Source organism: Chelmon rostratus, chromosome 20 (assembly GCF_017976325.1).
Source record: "Chelmon rostratus isolate fCheRos1 chromosome 20, fCheRos1.pri, whole genome shotgun sequence".
Lineage (NCBI taxonomy): Eukaryota > Metazoa > Chordata > Actinopteri > Chaetodontiformes > Chaetodontidae > Chelmon > Chelmon rostratus.
In genome coordinates this window covers 17,361,196-17,382,547 of record NC_055677.1, presented here as the reverse complement: position 1 = coordinate 17,382,547, position 21,352 = coordinate 17,361,196, and the positions used below count along the sequence as shown (strand labels likewise).

At 44.1% G+C, this 21,352-nt stretch overlaps 1 protein-coding gene across 1 annotated transcript in view; it reads right to left on the bottom strand.

The window, feature by feature from the left end:
* Nucleotides 1-9,279: 9,279 nt before the first annotated feature.
* Nucleotides 9,280-21,352, bottom strand: part of LOC121624112 (receptor activity-modifying protein 3-like) — a 35,042-nt gene continuing 22,969 nt past the window's right edge. Inside the window, exon 4 of the mRNA XM_041961726.1 lies at nt 9,280-11,291. Coding sequence (XP_041817660.1) covers nt 11,036-11,291 — 256 coding nt within the window. The 3' untranslated portion in view covers nt 9,280-11,035. The remainder of the gene's footprint in view (nt 11,292-21,352) is intronic.

Below are 21,352 nucleotides of genomic sequence, written 5' to 3'. Positions count from 1 at the left end.
AACATCATCATATTACCATTGTCATTGTGAGCATATTAGCATTTTGCTCTTTTTATCATTCAAAACTCTAATAGCTGATATGCTAACCTTTTTTATTACATGACAGACATGAAGAGCAGGTACAAGCAGGTGGTAAGAATTGCACTGCACATAATGTTTCCAAAAAAATTCCTTCTGAAAGAAATTTTTCTTCAATCTTGCTCTGACCTTCTTTTCTCTTTCCAGGGGAGGAAAGACAGAGATCTGAAGAAATCTGCAGAAACACACCTTAGTGTTGTAAAAAAGAATGAGAACATCGACCAAGAAGGAAAAAAAAAGGATTCTCCGAGGCTTTTATTCTCAGCCTCAATCTGCTTTTACCTGTCTTACCCTATCCATCACCGTGACGTTACATAAGAAAGAGTGAAGCAATCTTCTTAAAGTCGAGCTTTTTCCTCAAAAAAAAAAAAAAAAGAAAACTGCCTTACAGCTTCAGGCAACATCCTCATGTGGTGTAATGGGATTATTTTGTGGGGTTCAGCATGACTCATCTGAGTCCTTTTGCTCCCTCAGACACTATTTCTGTCTCCTCCCTCTGATCCAGCCTGGTCCTCTTGAGTCTCCACGTCTACAGGAAGTTAAGGGTCTGATATAAATGACTTACTCATTTAACGTCACACTAATAAATAAATCAATAAATCACACTCATAAATCAGACTACTCCTGCATGCCACAGCAAGTTTGTTTTCATTCTTTGCCTGGATGTACGACAACAGCTTCAAGAGGAGATGCAGAGGTTGATGATGTCACAGGAAATCCTGTTTGGAGACAGTTCAGTTGGTTTACTAGTGCATTGTGGGAGGTCATACAGTAGGCAAAAACATGAGGGAAACCATAATACTAATATGCAGGATGAAATATTTACATGAATAAAGAATAATAAGCCTGCCCAGTTGTGAGTGTTGTCATGTGACTGCGAGCGTACGCATGTCAGGGATGTGCATATTATATGAATACATGTTGGCAAGCACAGGTTTCAGGCCAATGATTAATGCATGTGTGTATTTGTGTAGGTGTGTGTGTGAGTGCGTGTACAAGTGTGAGAATGGGTGTAAACAGGAAGACGGAGCTGGAGGGAACTCTGCTTTTAGAAAAAGGCTCTTTTGAATCCACTTTTGTACTCGCTGCAGCAGGATGCAACACCCAGAATCCAACAAGGCACGAACACGTCACCGGAAAAGTGAAACTGACTTCTGAGGTTACAAATACCTCAGAGATGCACTTATGCCTCTCCATAAAAACATGAAACACTTCCTACTGACAAATTTTAGGTCATTCATGAACTTGTTTACATATTTCTTGAAGGGATCTTGTTTTAGGCTTTGAACTGAGAATACACAGCATGAATTTTGGAAATTTGGTATTTAAAAAAAGGCAATAGCTCAACATTATGGGAAATACATTTATTCTCTTTCAAGCCGATAGTTGGAGGAGAAGATTGATGGCACTCTCACCTGGCTGAGCAGACTGTAAACAGGGGGAACCAGTGAGCAAAGGTGAAAAAATCCACCTGCCAAAGCATCCCCTCACTAATTAATATTCTATATCCTGCATGCAAAAAATGCCACGTTGTGGTTTTATGGTCCTCAGATGCAGTTCCATTAAAGTCTAACAACAACATCTAACACTCTGCCAGTGCACTCCTCCGTGCCTGTCTGTGGCACAGTAGCCTTCAGTGTTCAGAGGCTATTACTTGTGACCTCTAACCAATCAGATAGTGTTGTGTGCAGGCTATTAAATGTGATGGGTGACTACAAAGAGAGGCAGCTGCATCAGAGCTAAAATAGAACATTTTAAATGTATTTATTTTATTGTCAATTGGATATATATATATATATATATATATATATATATATATATATATATATATAAACCAGCCGGTCAGATAATCAGTCGACCCTTTTTATCAATGTTCTTATCTACCTCTCAGCAGAAAGCACATGAGTGTATTTCCCCAAATCTCTAAAAACAAATATAATACTGAAAAGGTAATGGGCTCACTGTCAAGTGATTGTGTGAAAAACCCTTATCTTGCATTTCAGTAAGCTTGCCTCTTTCCGTGAGGATTTGGTTTGAGATTTTGATTTGACAGTCTGCCGGTATATTTTATGGGAATGGTAACGATGCATCGTCGTGCTCCTGCTATGTACATCCACTGAGTCATGAGACAAGCCCACTGATGCATATTTGCACTAGTTTCATATCATTCCCATGCACCACAGGATCTTTCCTACTAATGACATTCCGACAGGATCTACAAAAGCTTCCACTAATGTGATTTATTGTCAGATGAGTGATTACAGTGTCACATCTACATGGCAAAGACAAGATGGATACATATGTGTGCTCGTGGAAACTTAAAAACATCTGGCACCTGTAAATCTGTCAGAAAAGATCTTAGTAAGATTTCTCTCGAATTGACAGGAAGTCAGCATAATCCTGTATCTTTATCTCCAGTGTGTTCTCTCAGATGTTCTCCTACAGTCTACACATCCGATCCTCACTGCAGCGTGACCCAGTTTTAAAATGGTAATCATTAAAATTTCATCTCATCTTTCTACTCGTCTCATCTTGTGGAGTTTTGCAGATTTTGAGTTCGGAATTTAGCTTCTGTACCCACATGCATGCAGATTTATCCTCCAGCTCTAAGAAGATGTTAACTTTTGTCATCTCGTCAAATCATGCATAAACCATTTTAATTGTTATTGTTATAAACTGTATAAGTAGACGCAGCCATTGTGACATCACTCATTGGTTTGTGGCCTACCATTCTGACACCTCGAGCTTGGAGCTAAAATGAACTTAGAGGGTCTTTTAGTACAGCCAAACACTTAACAACACAGTTTTAGGTGAAAATTTAACAATCCACTTTTATGAACTGAAAACATGCTGTGAAACGGTCAAAGTTCTAAGATGAAAACATGGGCAACACCCAAAAATGAGATCACTCCAATTTAAATGTTCACAGCCTCTACGCCTCTATTCTGATTGACAGGATAGAGGCATGGTAACGACTTGTCAGTCACAAGTTAGACACGTCCTAAAGCATACCATGCTATACTGTCTATTTCACTTTAAATGGGAGCATAATTTAGGAAATAAACATCATGCTTTGTTTAAAAAGACTTGAAACAACTGATTGAGACCATCAATGCATTAAGAAACTGTTTACTGAGGTAATAGAAGTGAGAAGTAGGGTCATTTTCTCATAGACTTCAATACAATCCGGCTGATTTTAGCAACCTGTGGACTGACCCCCTGCTGGGCATTAAAAAGAATGCAGGTTTTAAGGTTTTAATTTTTCAGACCTGGGTGCCACATCCACGTCTTTTATGCAGTCTGTGCTTATTGCAGAGCAGAGATGATCTCCATCGTCATTATCAGTGAGAATAATTCAAACATTACCACTGGACATCAGAAAATTTGATGCTAATCCCGTCACACATACATTTATAGCACAATAGAAAATGGTCAAGCAGCATACTTAAAGAAGAGATGTTGCAAAACAAACACAAAATCTGACAGAGCCGAGAGTCCCCAGACCATGCTCATGTTATTATTGGAAATAATGATGCAAGATGTTGCAAAAGCTGGAATAAAGTGACCCGCAGCCTGTGGATTTGCACACACTCAAACACACTAGTGCAAAAAATGCCTGTGCTTATCACATGACACAAATTCATTTAGTAATTGTACTGAGCAGTCAGTTCCAGCCAAGAATGTGTGTGAGTGTGTGACAGAGTCCAGCTGTGTGGTGATCTGGCCGGCAACGGGGGAGTCGGACAGAGGAGGGCAAAGGGATCGCTGGGGGAAAAGGGAGGGGGGAGAAGAAAAATATGAGAGAGGTGAAAGCAGGGAAGAGGATTAGAGAGTGATAGAAAAAATGTCAACACACAGTGATGAGGAACACACACGGGGACAGTGAAATAAAGGCTTTAGTGGCCTGTAAGGCTGGAGCAGAGGTTTGTGTTTTGGCAACCCTGTTTCCTAAAATCCTACCTGGATCCGGTTTTAACATAAAAAAAGAAATTAAAAAAAATATCTGCTGAAAGTTCGCTGTCAAAATCTTTAATTTCTTTAACCACAAAATCTGTTCCTGGCAAGGTGATAAGACTATTTTTAGCTTTTTTTTTCCACGGCGCCCTAGTGGCCAGACATCAGTAAATGGGTGTTTTAGTAGATATTCTTAGTAGTTTTACTGCTTTGTAAAACTCAACCTAGCCACTTCCTGATGTCTGCCCTCTGTACGGTGAAACATGATTTGAAAATACCAAAATTTTGAAAAAATTAATTAGCATTCATGCAGCAATGATAAATAAGCTCTGTTGCCTTCCGAAGGAAATTCAAGACGTCTCAAAAAAACAGGATTATGTTTTTTCCATGGTGGTTTATTACATCAGTCAGTTACTTCTACATCTCTGTTGTCAAATGTGGCTTTTTGTCCACCCTTCGCAGGCCACCGTAGATCATAAGGACAGAAAGGGCAAGGAAAAGGACATCAGTAGGAGGGGGAAATTTCTGTATTTGCTAATCTGTGAAGATCTGAGAAGTGGGCTCACTCCACATTCAATGTAATTGAAAAAAAAAAGTAAAAAAAAAAAAACTGGGAAAGAGTGGTTTATGGGGGTGGAGGGGGAGAGTGGGAACTTAAGAGGGTGAGGATGTCCTGTTTGGGTCATGTGCTTCAGAGCATTATACTGTGGGAAAGTGTGTGTGTGTGTCTGTGTGTGTGTATGTGTGGGGTCTGGTTTAGTTACTTCTGAGAACCGACTCTTAAGGGCCCGCGGTTCTTGTAAGGTTTTTTAAGGTCATCGTTTAGTCACTGTTTGAGGTTGTGGTTGGGGTTGGGCATGCAGCATTTCAGCCCCATCAAATTAATGTAAGTCAATACAAAGTCCTCACATACGTAGAAGACCACCATTTGTGTGTGTATGTACAGTACGTATGTGTGTTTTATGTGTGTGTGAGAGTTTTTCTTCCCACTCATGGGTCTCTGCGCACACAAACAGACTTGCACAAGAATTTTACCATTAATTATAAAACCCAAACACACCACTTGACCCCTGCAGTGATCAGTCACTGTGTGTACATTATGTCAAAAATAGAACCATTTGAAAACATGGGCATGTGTGTACATGCTGGGATCAAGCGAAGGGAGCAGAGGAGGAAATTCATGGAGGACGCAAAGAAAACAGTAGCAGCCTTTAAAACATATGTGAGAACACATGCTTCCTCTTGGCATTGTGTCTGACTGAGACAGGACATTGTGCTTAATGTTTTATCATAATATATTAATGATAAATCATAAGTGACAGGGCTCAGGTATGAGCTATAATTAGCATTCATCATGCAATAAATAAATACTTATTTGACGTATTTGCATGAAGTATTTTTTAAGTACAGTATATGAATAAAAAATGAGTCATTTTCTTTTTGTGGAGGAGGAATGGTTTATGTTATAAATTTCCTGTCAGCCTTTGTCATAATCAGTTGAAAAGCACCGGTGTTGCTAATTACATTCATGATGGTTCCATTTTTTAAGTCTCCCAAAGGCAAAATGTACATGTGTGGTGTTTGAAAAAGGCAGCGGGACAGGAAATAGCATGGCAAGACTGTAAACACACACTGTAGCAGCTGGCATGGCTGCTGGGCTAACAACAGCAGTCCACAATTCAAAGTTGTAGCTTTTTATCAAACACTTTATTGTCATTAACCTCTGTCGCTGTCACTGTACTCACTGCACAAAGCCTCACAATTTTGCACGTCGTAGTTAATCATAATCCTCTATGTTGTTCATTGGGGGCAAGCGCAGTGGAAACAGCCAAAAGTGTCTTTTCATTTATTTCTTTCAGCTCATTTGAGAACAAAACTGTTTGTTTTATGACTATATCTGACGGCAGATGTCCTTTTTCCTCGAAGTTTGGGCTGAAGCACAAAATGAACTATTTACATGAATGCACGTCTGTGTTACACTGTGAGGCTGGAGGTGTAATCGATTAGGTTATAGGTTATTCAGTATCCACTCACAATAAACAGTTGCTTTATTTATGCCATATTTATTTTGGTTAACATGATCTCATATAAATATATATATATTATACATATATATTGTCATCAACAGAAAATTGGTAAAATCCTAAACGTTTTGATGCAAACTCGTAAAGGGAAACTTTATGCTTTCATCAGGGCCCATGTTACTGAGACCTGTGAAATTACTGTGGCTCTGCATCCTCACAGGAGTCCACTTATCGAAGGTTGGTGGTTTGATCCCTGGCCTCGGTTGTTTACATTTTCCTATGTGGAAGTATCCTTGGGCAAAATACGGAGGTTAATGCTCGTAATGAGCAGATGGCCCAGCTACCATGTGTGGATGGGTGGATGCAGGCTTATGTTGTAAAGCGTTTTGAGAAGCAGTTGCTGCATATAGTTATGTCAAACAGATACACAGACGTGTTTAAAATGAGTCATGCATGGACTAAAAAGCGCATATCTGAAACTGTGCTTATCTACATGTGGTGTGTTGTGTACATATCCACCTGCATGTGTGGGTCGTTGTGCAGGCTGTGGTCAGACATAATAATGTGCAGATACATTGAGCAGATCTTTATATATAAAATGATATATCTATTTCAATATATGAGGACTACAGCCAGTTCCCCTCATTCTTATGCAGCATTTCAATGATATTTCACAAAAAAGGTTTTTTTTATTCCCCCAGCTTATTTCACTAATTAGCGCCCTTTCAGGTAGAGCGGAGGGACTCATCTGTGAAATCCCCTGCTGAGGTCATTGGTAGAATGAAAACCTGCAGCCTGTTTGGCCTTACATGGCACATGGTTCAACATTCATGCTGTTTAAGCATTAATTCAATAGCTTCGATACTACAATGCTAGCAAAAATAACTATAACACAATGGCAGAAATTGACATCAACCTTGAGAAGCCACAGTTGAGCCACGGGGCTTTGTGCCTTGCCAGCAGCTCACCCGTCACAACAGTGCAGCTTTTCATGGAAGCATGGCACTCTCGCACTTCCTGCGCTGCTTTTGGTCAAAACCGCTGGGTCAACCCACTTCCCTGTATTCTTCTGTCAACTCTGGGAAAAAGCTTTAATATCCTTCCTCCTGCCTCCAAGACACTGGCTGTGGAGGCGAAGCAATCTGTGAGGGCAACTGCACTGCGATGTGTCCCCTCATGGCAGAGTGAACTATTGTCTCCTCTGTTTGTGTCTCTAAACCCTAAACAAAAATCTCTTGTGTCATTTCCCGGGTAGTTTCAGATCTAATAAATATTGCCTTATAGCTTGCCATTTGTTTGTTTAAGTTGAGTCCGTAATGATACTGTGATTGTTTTGTGGTCTTGGGGTTTGTCGTTTCCAGCTTTGTGCCTCACAAGAAAGATTAGACTGAGTGTCGACAGCACTGTCAACATCATTGACTATGACCCACTGACAGTGATGACTGCATTGTTTGACTCTGAGTGTATTTACATGATGCAATGATAAGCTTTGAAACTGCACGGCTGGGCTGTGTTCGTATTGTTTCAAAGGTTTACACAGACACATAGCAAAACTGCCTGTTTGTGTAGCTCAAGATAATGTTGTTTTCTTAATAAAAGAATAATGTCTCAGTCTAAATGCACGTACACATGCCTGCCCGAGCAAACTCTCCCAGGGCCTCATCTGATGCATTTCCCAAAAGGACATTTTCCCTGTCGTGCAAAAGATGCTGCACGCTGTTTTCTACCTCGTCTAAGAACAGAAAAGCAAGAGACGTTTAGAAAGAAATAAACAGAAACAGAGTCAACGAGAGTTTTGAATTGAGGAGTTTAGAGTGTTGATTTCTACTAAGATTATAGATACTGAACAGCGTTTTAATTAGAGCTTTCAGAAAAAAAAGCGAAAACTGACTTTCCCACTCCTAGCCTATGACGTTAGCTTTTTCACGAGCTGGAAAATAACTCCAAATTGACATGAATGCAGCTAGCATCATACTTGAAATTTATTAGTTTGTCGATTTCTTCTTTGGTGCATATACGGTGTTAAGTGAGGCCTCCTTGCAAGGCTAGTTCTGTAGGGGATGTGCTAACTGCTAGCACACTGACTCTCCATGCTCCTTTGTATCCACCCTGGCATTTTGCTAACTGTTAGACAGCAAACCTGTTAGCTCAGTCGCTAGAGGAGAGTTAGTTCAGTCCAGGCCATCAGCTCCTGTGTCGTTACCTCTTTTTTGGAGCACTTTATACCATTGGTAAGAAAGTAAGTTACAAAAAAAGTACATCAAAGTAGCGGCAACACGGTTAATAAGCTACAATAGCCAACAGCATGAATTTGCATGTCAAAGTTAAGTTCTTTACAAAAGCTAATTTAATGGATTTACTTCATATCACAAGCTTATCCACCAATAATGACAATTTCACTAAAATGAAATAACTTTACACCAAATGGAACGAATACCAATAATAATTCTTATGAGTTCAGGTAGTTTGGAGACTTCACCTAATTCAAATGGGACAGTATAATTGAAATCACCACCTGGGCCTTTAAAATGTGTAAATATTTGTAACACCCCTCTATGTCAAATGTGCATTTGTCGCAGAAATTGTGAGGCTTCAAACTTTTCTTACTGTCATGTTGCTGAACATGAAAGTAAATATATATGGCTTAATAGAGCTGAGAGAAGATTAATTTCACGCTGCTATGGCTCAACGCAGGTTGGATAGATCAGAGATTGGATATGTCAGCAGCTTTGGGTATTTGTGTCAGTTTATTGTCATATAGTCTTTTCTCCACATCACTGCAGAAATCAATTCAACCACACTGAGAAATCGCAAACGGGGACAGCAAGCACAGTTCTTGCTTGTTATTTAAGTATAATTGTGACCTGAAAAAGAATCTACAATAAATAATTCAGCGAGCAGATCTTCAATGATAAAATTAGCATGCCCCTTCAGGATCTGATGATGCAAGCCGGTAATGACTGCATTCCCTTTTGACATTGACAAAGCCCGGTGAAAGGTACGGACGCCAGAAGAGCCACGCGGCACTGTTTGTTTAAACAGATTACAGAAGCATCTCAAAGCTAATGTCACAATGGTTTTAAAATGATGCAGAAAGCACTCCAAGAAAGAAGTATAAAGAGGCTGAGGCTTCTAGCAATCAGACTGACTGCTATCAGAGTGGTTTATAAGTGGCTGTCTTTTTATCAAGTCACGAAACACTTTATCATTCATAAACACCAATTCACAGATACACAGTGCATGAGCTAAGATAAGATAAGATAAATAAATTGAGTTAGAATGTGTTTGTTTTCTGCGTGTTCGCTTTGTTCACATAGTGAAGGAGAGCAACCGGTTACTTTAAGAGAGATTTAATCAGGTACTTTTGCTGAGGAGCTTCAGTTTCCATAGACAAAAGAGTGCAGGTGAGAGCAGACAAATGCGGATTTATGCCATATGCTTTGGACGAAAATAAAAAAGCAGTGCTTGGTTTAGTTTGCCTCGTGGTTGGTCATGACTGTGGTTCAATGAACCGATGAACAAATCAAACTTTTCCCCAAAGGAATCAATTTCAAAGCATCAGTGTGTTTTGTAGCACTGGAAAGGCAATGCAGATACAGTAGACAGCACAGACAGAGAGCATAACTGTACAAGAAGAGTTCTCAGTGTCTCCTCAGAGTGTTTTGTTTCCATTGAGAACCCCTCTTTGTGAGCATAAACAGTATTTTATTCAACAGTATCTGATAAGTTACGCTGTTACACAACAGTCCCTTGAGGCTCAGGTTGTCACACAAGAAATTCAAGTCCCAAAATATATGACTCATAGTGTTGCCTTGTCTTTGGGTTGCACACCAGTGTTTCCTTTCCAGTGGTGACAGTTCACTGAGTAACTCAACAGTAAGATAAAACTCGCAGAATCAATAATAAGTCCACATTTGGCATCTCTTTGTATCCACGCCATCACACAGTATCATGTTAAAATATTTAACATATGGAGTCCTCTGGGAGTCTCAGTCCCAGCAGCTCGGGATTCAGTCACTGCCTCTGATGCTTGGTGGATGCTTTGGCCTTCAGTAACGATACAGTGCTCTGACAAGAATGTCCGAGGTCAATGGTCCAGATCCATGAGCTTTAAAGTATGCGCCAAGATTTGCTTGATTGCCCCTCTGGTCAAATTACCCCATAAGTATTGACGTATCAAACGACCAAGATCTTCTGTGTCTTGAAGGAATAGTCAACAATTAGGGTAACACACTTATTTGCTTTCTTGTTGAAAGTTAAAGGAGAAGCTTAGCTCAACTTCAACATTGGAAACAAGCATACCAGCAACTAATACTAATAGCAACTTTTAACTTATTTTATCTTGCATGTTTAATCCACACAAAAAGCAAAGTGTAAAAGCGACACCTTGGTCAGGTGCTACTTCCTAGAGTCTCTTCAAGTTTCAAGGTAATCTCACAGTGACTCCAGGAAGTACTTCACAAGACTACTGATCCAGAACATGTTTTCACACTTTGGTTTTTATACACATTAAATAAATGTGATATTACGTGTGAGGTGCTGGTAGGTGGACTTTTAAATTTTGGCGAGGGCCAGGCTAGCTGTTTCCCTCTGTTTCCAGTCACTATGCTAAGCTAAGCTAACTGGCTGCTGGCTCCAGCTACATATTTGCTGTGCAAGAAAGCAAATAAGTACATCCCCCTAAATACCACTGTAATACACAGTCAAATTCTGTGCTAAAACAGCCTGATTAACAGCTGAACGTTAGTGATTGTACGGCAATGTCAGAAATGTGAAACATTGCACATAATATATTAAAATACTAAAGAAAATACACTAATTCCCTCATTTCCATGTTAGGTTTAGGTTGTTTGCAGCACCACATTTGTGGTAATTTGACCAAATGAAGCAATCTCCCAAAACCCCTTTGTACAGTATTGTTTTAGTGGAGTTTGGGACCTTGAACTCTGTCCTTCATCCTCTTCCATCTTTCTCTCCTCCTAAGCCAGGATATCACTCCTCTTGCTGCACCAGACCACCAGGGCGATCATGGCCAATGTGAGGAAAACCGGGATGAGGATAAGGATGGTTAGCGTGTCATCCGGAGGGTCCACCCATACCACCTGCTCAGTGGTACAGTTGGAGAAAAAGTGCTTATGTATGCGGATGATGTAGCTCTCCACCAGCGGATTGGGCCAGTAGCAGTGGACGATGTGGGACTTTGCCTCTGTGCAGAGTGTGAAGAGGTGATACTCACTGGGGAGACAAATGGAAGCAAGAGAAGGGAAAGATTAGAGGAAAATCACTTCTGTTTCAGCAGAGGAATTCAAGGGTCAAATGTATAGATCACTGACTTTTTGTCTTATGTGCTTTCTACAAAGACATCGGATTTAGCCTTAGACACAAGTCAAGGTATGAATCTACTGAAATGCATATCATTTTGGTGGTGGACAGTTAAGACTCAAAAAGACCTTATTTATAACACTCCAGGTTCTCTGAAGGGCACACAACCGTTTAATGCCCTACCATGGTTTAGCAGTTGGAGTATTAATCAAAGCACTGGAGGTTCAGAAAGTAATCCATCATTGTGACTGGGGATATACCGCTTTTTACTGCCTTTTTTCACCCACCACTCTCCTCTATTTCAACAGGCATTCAGGGCTGTTCAGAGTCTTCATGGAGCTTTCCAGGCTTAGAGCTCTGCCTTGATGAATCCATTCAGCCCGCCCTAATCCCTCCTTCTCCATCCTGAATTCTCAATCATCCAGGTCCAGTTTTCTTTCTCATGACACCCAGGAGCTGTCAGTATTCTCACCAGCAGAACAGTGAATTGAGCAACAGTTATATTGTCTCCATGCACGCCGACACTGGCTGAGCAGGTAAAATTTTAAAAAGTGCTCTCTCTTTTACTGACTTATCTTTGAATTTGTAATTCTTAATGTTTTTATAGTTTCACACAACCAAAATGTAGCCTGGTCTATTTTTTTTACCAGAAAACAAGCAGATAAGGTTTTATTAGCATCTTCTGAGTGCTTTGCACAGCCAATATGAGCTCCAACGATCAGATGGTGAGGGAAGCCTCTGGGTAGCCTGAGAGGGCAAGTGAGCACACAAATTACTGCTTGGGTTTATAACTGAAAAAATACACACATTAGCATTAGCGTTGATAGTCAGTGTCTGACTTACAAGATAACATCTAGAACAGCAACCATGACCAGGAACAAGAGGCCATTATGACATATAATATATTAGACTGTTTCAAACCGACCCCCTCTGCACAGCACATACAGGTTAAGCTCTGACGTCAATCTGTGGCAACTGCTTTGAAAGACCTTTGCTTAAGTGCTGCAAATCATATAAACCCTGCTGTCTCTAGGGGACATAGATATTGTGTGGATTCTGTACATAGAGATATGGTATAGTGCATAGAGGGCAAAAAGGCACCACATGCCAGTGATAAGAGAAGCGTTTTGCTGAGAAAAGCCTCCTGTCATATCTGAACTCAGCAACAGTATATTATTGAGCCAGCGGAAGCTCATCTGTTCATGTGGAACATGAAAAACTCTTTAGATTAATGTTGCAATATGCAAGGAAAAGGACAAAACTATCCATCAATGACAGATTATCATGGATCTAAGATAATGGTATCTTCTACCAAACAAGAGGAATAACTGGCAGAAGAGGGAATATTTGGTGGTTGAGAAAAATACAAGGACAGAAAGAGACATAAAAAACGTATGTATTAGAGCTTTCAGGCACAAGCGGTCAAAATGCAGCATGCAGACTGTAGAGAGTAACGCACTTTTGAAGCTATTTTGCAGATGGAACACACTGCAGCCAAAAGGTTTCAAGCTGTCGTCCACACACAATAATGAGAGGGAGAAAAGCCTGACCAGGTTCACAGTTGATTTACCGCCTGAAGGGAGAACTTGGTACTGAATATATTAAATAACTGTGAACATAACCACACTCACCAACACAGATACATACATGCATGCAACATTTTGGCAAAGATTCAATATATTTAGGCACACACACACATAAAGGTTTCGGGGTACATACAGATACTGACAGTTTTGCACTAAAGCTGCTTATTTTTTGTGCCGAGTATCTCATTTGAACATTTTAATGCCCAAAATAATGTTTTCCACAGAACGTAATTCCATAACTCCCCCTGAGACATTAAAGCTCGCTGTGAAACCCACACTGATAAAACTGTTTGGGGGTTTGTAGCTCTGAAAGACAAGATCACCCACTACAACTGTTTAGAGGCTGAAAAAGTCTGCACATACATATTTCTTAAGGGGGTTGTGACTGTTTGCCCATAGATATTTGAACACTGCTGACATTTACTCTATATAGGAATCACACAACTGACACACAAATTAACACACACTAGTATTTCCAATGCTGCACAGTGTCTCTGTATATGTGAGGTGTTTGTTTACCTTCTGGGACTGATGACTGTGCTAACTGGTTCAGCTGGTTCTTTTTATTACATTTTATTTGAGCGAGATTAATTATGAATGTTGAGCAAGCCAGTTTTTGTGCAGATTAAACAAACAGCATTTAACAACACTTAGTGAGCTAAAAAGGTGCTGGTAGGCACATTTCGTCACGTCACGTTAGCTGCTTTGCCCTCTTTATGCTAAGCTAAGCTTATCAGCCGCTGTCTGTACCTTTATGTTTGGCGTGCAGACATTTCACCTCATTTTAAAAGTGTTGTTCTTTAACATACAATAACAACGTTGTTCCTACACACAGTACGACCTGATTTTGTGATATTTCCACTTCTGTTTTAATTTCTGGCTTTTCCACTCAGTTTTTTGCACACAAATTCAAAATACACATACACACAGGTGGAGGCAAAAGCTTTTCATGTTCCAGCTGGAACAAAAGATTTGTCAAGCTTTACAAATCTGCTTCGTAAACCTATATAGACGAGGGCAAACAGAGAGAAGACTGGAGTGAAACAGCAGAAAGAGTTCCTGGAGAGCTGTGAGATCCATCTGAGGCTGAACTGAGCACACACACACACACACAGCTAATGTACAGCTGGTACACTGCCTGTTATTAAAAACAAACTATGCAGTGAGTCAAATTTGTGGCAAGGCTCTGTTTTCAACCTGAACACACCTTGAAACACTTGACTTGGACTTGCATTTTGCTGCTAATGTTACTTACAAAACAGCACATAACTCTATTATATAATAACCAGTTTCAGCTCTTCATAGTCCTCAGGTGATTTTAACCATTAACTGTCCTCTCCCTCCATGGCTGGCTGGCTGGAACAGTCTCTTGCCAGTCATGTGGGACACATAATCTACTTAAAATGGCCCTTGCTCATCTAAATGGTCAATTAGTTGTGATTGCTGGCACGAGGAAAAGCTCTGATGACTTTAGAGCAGCACCTGGTCCATACGAGGACTGACTATAATTCGTAACAGTGAATACTGAAAGGTGCAGACAGACCAGCACCACTGTTCCTGTGACGGCGGGTGCAGAGAGAGACCCAGGAGCGGAAACGGAGAAGGTTAACAAAAGTTTATTTTGCAACAACAGGCAATAACTGAAACAATCGCTGGCAGCGTGAGGTCCAAACAAAACACGAACTCAGAGAGGTCCAGAGAGTGCTGGGCTGTGTGGGCAAGGGAGGCACTGGAACAAAAAGAGAAGAGACAAACAATTAATCAAAAAAGTTCAGCAAGCTATCAAAACGTACTATACCACAGGAGACTGAGACCAACTGATACCACGGTACGTGGAAGTATACTCTGGCGTCGAGGAGTCACTCCGCAGAGGTTAAATAGGCGTCCTAATCTCCTGAAGTGAACTCAGGTGTGCCCAAACACTCCTCGACGCATCGGGGGGGAGGGGAGCCTCAGGAAAACAAAACGTAAAGTAACAGCCCACAAAACAGAACACAGGAAATGGACCTTCAAAATAACAGCACAGACAATACCAACCGCCACAGTACCCCCCCCTCAACGAACGCCTCCAGGCGTTCTACCCGGCTTGTCCGGGTGAGCGGCATAAAAGTCCCGAAGGAGAGAGTCATCCAGAATGAGTCCCCTGGAGACCCAGGAACGCTCCTCTGGACCGTAACCCTCCCAATCCACCAAGAACTGGAAACCACGGCCGCGTGGACGGACATCCAAGATCCGTGACACCGTGTAGGCGGGATGACCATCAATGAGGCGGGGGGGAGGTGGGGCGGCGGCCGGCGGGCTGAGCTCGCTGGAATGCACCGGCTTCAACAGGGAAACATGGAAGGTGGGGTGGACCTTCATAGAGTCAGGTAGCTTGAGCCTGACGGCAGACGGATTAATGATCTTCAACACCTCGAAAGGACCGACAAAACGGGGAGAGAGCTTACGTGACTCGACATCCAACGGAAGATCCCGTGACGACAACCACACCTGCTGACCCGGTCGGTACTCGGGGGCGGAGACGCGGCGAGCGTCGGCCAGCCGTCGGTTCCTCTCCGTGGAGCGGGTGAGAGCAGCTCTGGCAGACTGCCATACCTCCTTAATCCTCCGGAGGTGCTCCTTCACAGAAGGGACGGATACCGCAGTCTCCTGCTCGGGAAACAAGGGAGGTTGATAACCCAAACAGCACTGAAACGGTGACATACCTGTGGCCGAACAGGAGAGGGAGTTGTGGGCATATTCTATCCAAGGCAGGTGTGTACTCCAAGAGACGGGATGATGAGCAGCCACGCAGCGAAGAGCGGACTCCAGATGTTGGTTAGCTCGCTCTGTCTGGCCGTTACTCTGGGGATGGTAACCAGAGGACAGACTAGCCGTGGCCCCCACCGCCTTACAGAACTCCTGCCACACCTGGGAAGCGAACTGTGGACCCCGGTCCGAGACCACGTCGAGGGGAATTCCGTGAAGCTTGAACACATGAGTCACGAGTAGACTAGCAGTCTCGAGGGCAGAAGGCAGTTTAGGCAGAGGAACATAATGCACAGACTTGGAAAAGCGATCAATAATAGTTAAGATGACAGTGTTACCTTCAGATGGAGGAAGACCAGTAACAAAGTCCACGGCGATGTGAGACCATGGGCGGCTTGGGACGGGCAAGGGGTGCAGTAACCCCGCAGGGGGATGATGAGAAGCTTTTCCCCTGGCACAGACAGAGCAAGCGGCAATAAATGCACGGGTGTCGCGGTACATCCTCGGCCACCAGAAGCTCTGACGGAGGAACTGGAGGGTGCGGTGGAAACCAGGGTGACAGGTAAGTCTAGAGGAGTGAGCCCACTGGAGAACTTGCGACCGGACCGAATCCGGGACAAACTTGCGATCGGGGGGACCGGAACCAGGGTCCGGTTGTTGCTTCTGCGCCTGGAGCACGAGGGATTCGATCTCCCATGTAGCCATACCCACGATGCAAGCCGGCGGGAGGATGACATCCTGATGTTCCGAGTCCAGGGGAGGGGCATAGAGACGGGACAGGGCGTCGGGCTTAGTGTTACGGGAGCCGGGGCGATAGGAGAGGGTGAAATTGAACCGGCTCAAAAACAGAGCCCATCTGGCTTGGCGGGGATTAAGCCTCTTCGCGGTGCGTAAGTAGGCGAGGTTTTTATGATCAGTCCAGATCAAAAAGGGAACCGTAGCGCCCTCCAGCCAGTGCCTCCATTCTTGAAGCGCCCAAACCACAGCCAGCAACTCTCTATTCCCGACGTCGTAATTCCGCTCGGCCTGGGATAAGCGGCGGGAAAAGAAAGCACAGGGATGCAGTTTGTGAGTCTGAGGGTCTCTCTGGGAGAGGATGGCACCAGCACCGGAGTCGGAAGCGTCCACCTCGACCACGAACTGACGAGTGGGATCGGGGTGTTTGAGCACCGGGGCAGAGGTAAACAGTGCTTTAAGCTGGGCGAAAGCCTGTTGGGAATCGGGAGACCACTGGAAGGGGATTTTCACAGAAGTAAGTCTAGTGAGGGGAAGAGCTACCTTACTGTAGTCACGGATAAATCTGCGGTAGAAGTTAGCGAAGCCGAGAAACCTCTGCAACTCCTTCCGGGTGGTGGGAACGGGCCAATCCGTGACAGCTTGGATCTTGGCAGGATCGGGTCTTAGCTGACCCTTGGCGATGATATAGCCGAGGAAACCCACTGAGTCAGAGTGAAACTCGCACTTCTCCGCTTTAACAAACAATTTATTCTCAAGAAGTCTCTGAAGCACTAGTCTTACATGCTGTCTATGTTCCTCTAGATCTCGAGAGAAAATCAATATGTCATCTAAATAAACGAAAACAAACCGGTTTAACATGTCTCTGAGGACATCGTTAATGAGAGCCTGGAAGACAGCGGGGGCGTTGGTGAGACCAAAAGGCATGACTAAATATTCGAAATGACCTAACGGTGTGTTGAAAGCTGTCTTCCACTCATCACCCTCCTTTATCCGGACGAGGTGATAAGCGTTACGCAGATCAAGCTTGGAGAAGATGGTGGCGGAGCAGAGTGGTTCGAAGGAGGGGTCGATGAGAGGGAGAGCGTACCTGTTCTTAACGGTGATGTCGTTAAGTCCACGGAAGTCGATGCAGGGGCGAAGGGAGGCGTCCTTCTTCTTAACAAAAAAGAAGCCAGCCCCTAACGGAGAGGATGAGGGGCGGATGAGTCCAGAGGCTAGAGAATCCTGGATGTATGTCTCCATGGCTTCCCTCTCGGGGCGTGACAGGTTATACAGCCGACTAGAAGGGAGAGGAGCACCAGGGAGGAGGTCTATGGAGCAATCGTAGGGGCGATGAGGAGGCAGGGACAGGGCTAACTCTTTACTGAACACAGGGGCTAGGTCATGGTACTCGGGAGGCACGGAGGTAAGGACAGGGGGCGTGGGAGGTGGTGGAGAAACACGGGAAGAAAAGGGGTTGGCCGAACGAAGACAGTGGGCATGACAGAATGGGCTCCAGGTGGAGATACTAGCTGTAGTCCAGTCTATCTGGGGGTTATGTTTAAGCAACCAGGGGAGGCCCAACACCAGGGGAATCTGAGGGGAAGGAATGACGAAGAATTGGATGTCTTCTCTATGATTCCCAGAGATTATGAGCGTGACCGGGACCGTACGTTGAGTGACCTGAGCTATACGTCGGCCGTCTAAGGCGGTTACATTTCTGGGCACCGGGAGGGATTCAAGGGGGAGCTTAAGCTGGGTGGCTAGTTCGGTGTGGATGAAGCTCTCGTCTGCCCCTGAGTCAATCAGAACCCTCATGGGAAGCGACTCACGACCCCAAAGCAGACAGGAGGGCACGGTAATACGGGAGGGAGAGCTGGGATTAGGGGATGTCTGACTCACCAGTGCGCTCTCCGTCACGGGTGAGCCTGCCCTTTTGGCGTCTGAGGGCAGTTAGCGAGAAAATGACCTCCCTGGCCACAGTAGATACAGAGCCGCTGGCTGAAACGTCGCTGCCGCTCGCTGGGGTGGAGACGGGCCCGACCCAACTGCATGGGCTCCGAAGGGTGAGAGGAGGAAGTGGAGGGAGCAGCGGAGTGGCCGGAGGATCCGCCACTGGCTGAAGGGGGAGCGAGGGAAGCTGGCTCGTGAACATGAGAGAGGCGAGTCTGGGCTTTCTCTCTCTGTCTTTCTCTCAAGCGGTTATCTATGCGTATGGCGAGGGAGATTAATGACTCTAAGGAATCGGGTTCATCTCTGGAAGCTAATTCGTCCTTTAACTCACTAGAAAGACTCCGTAAGAAAACACCTCGTAGCTCTAACTCCCCCCACCCGCTCTCTGAAGCTGCGATACGGAAGTCAATAGAGTAATCTGCCACTGATCTCGCTCCCTGCGCCAAGGAGAATAGGCGTTTAGCAGTTTCCTGCCCCTGTCGTGAATGATCAAAAATACGACTAAGTTCCCTCGAGAAACTGTCGAAAGACGAGAGAATGGGGGAGTGCTGTTCCCATAACGCTGTAGCCCACTGCGCTGCCCTGCCCCGTAACAAATTAACTGTATAAGCTATCTTAGCTCTATCAGAAGGATAACTAAGGGGTTGTTGATCAAATACTAGTGAACAGCGCAAGATAAACCCCCCAGCATTACCAACTTCACCTGAAAAGGGTTCGGGGGCCGGCACATACGGCTCACGCTGAGAGACAGACAGAGAGGTAGATTGGGCTGCAGCGGTTGCCGGTGGGGGTGGCGCTGGTGTGGGACTTGGGGAGGAAGGAGAGCCACGGGTGTCCGTGCGGCTGAGGTAAGCGGTGAGGTCACGGACTTGGACGCTGAGACCTTGTACTGCCTCCATTACTCCCCGCAGCATGTCCTCGTGCTGGCCGAGACGTAGTCCTTGATGGGCGAGCGCCGCTCGAAAGGGGTCCGAATCCGCTGGGTCCATGTTTGGGCCAGAGTATTCTGTGACGGCGGGTGCAGAGAGAGACCCAGGAGCGGAAACGGAGAAGGTTAACAAAAGTTTATTTTGCAACAACAGGCAATAACTGAAACAATCGCTGGCAGCGTGAGGTCCAAACAAAACACGAACTCAGAGAGGTCCAGAGAGTGCTGGGCTGTGTGGGCAAGGGAGGCACTGGAACAAAAAGAGAAGAGACAAACAATTAATCAAAAAAGTTCAGCAAGCTATCAAAACGTACTATACCACAGGAGACTGAGACCAACTGATACCACGGTACGTGGAAGTATACTCTGGCGTCGAGGAGTCACTCCGCAGAGGTTAAATAGGCGTCCTAATCTCCTGAAGTGAACTCAGGTGTGCCCAAACACTCCTCGACGCATCGGGGGGGAGGGGAGCCTCAGGAAAACAAAACGTAAAGTAACAGCCCACAAAACAGAACACAGGAAATGGACCTTCAAAATAACAGCACAGACAATACCAACCGCCACAGTTCCCCTGTTCTACTGCTCCAAACAACAACAGTGGCTGCTCCTGGAGCTGCAAACTGCTCAGGCCAGAAAATCAATATGCTATTAAAAGTAAATGATTGAAGTGCGTAAATGCACGAACACACACACACACACAGTCTCTCTGTGGTCTCTATACCCCGCATTGTGTGTCCCAACAAGCTCGTACCGACTCATTTCAAACAATAACAGTCGTGCTGGCTGAGTGTTTGGCCAGCAGCTATCACTGCAGAGAGGCACGGCTCATTTGTCAAACGGAGGAAGCTTCGCAGGGGTCACTGCTTGTTTAAACATGAGGCCCCTCGCTCTCCAAGCCAGATCGTTCTCACCACTCTCTGGTTCCCCTCGTGCCTTAGCTCTTTCCCTTCCCCTCCCTCTGGCCGTCTTATCACCTTCTTCCAGGCTCCAAGGTAAACTGCTGCTGAGAAAGTCAGCGTATCCACCACAGTCATGTGAATTATGCATCGTACACGAAACATCCAAAGGAATCGCTTCTCTCATGAAAATAGGGCCTCATGCAGGCAGAGTTCCTGGAAAGGCGAGTCATGGCGTGCTTCTGACTAGATCTAAGCTATGAAACGGTCTTTGTGTGTATGTTCTTTCATCTGTCAATCCCATCTGATATTTCAGACATCGCTGACAGATCAGATTTTGATTAAAGGCGGTTCTGACTCTTTGCATCCTTCCGTTTTGGATGAGTAAGCATTACTACTACAGCAGAGTATGAGCAAAATGTGAAAAACAGAGCCCAGACATTACACCATTACCCATCCTGGACTCCAGGTAGACCCAAACAGCATGTGAAAAGATCTAAAAAGCCTTAACTATTTATAGGCATGATGGACAGTCTTGGGTTATGTTGTTTCTTTTGAAACCAGCAGTGAAGAAAGAAAGAAGACTCAGTGAAAGATAATGCTGAACAATAGCACCTCTGTTCAGAAACACACAATCAAAGTGCCTTCAACCATCTGAAGCAGGTTCACTCATCTTCAATTTATCTCTCTGTAAACGAGCATTTTCAGCTTGACCTCATCTTGGCAGGTCTGAATGAATCTTTCTTCATGAATCTTCACTGTGAAATCCACCACAGGCTGGCACGTCGTGCAGCCAGCAGAACTGCTGTCTTCAGGCAGACGGCTCAGTTAGAGGGATCCTGCCATGAATTCAATTACTTCTGACTCGACATGACAAATTAAAGACCACTGGACTTTAATTTTAACAGCAACGGTTTGCATTGTGATTGAACTTTAACTCTATCATCTACAACTTGAAGCTCTTCTATAGTACCAGAGACAGAGCAGAAACTCAGGCCAGTGTTTAGTTTAGTGGAGGCCTGCTTGAACATCAGCAGCACTTCTTTGATGTACGATTACTTCACTTTCAATGTAATTCCCACTCTTATTACATTTTTTATTGTTTTTTGGACCACTTGGGGCCAGTGGAAACAAACTTTGAACAAA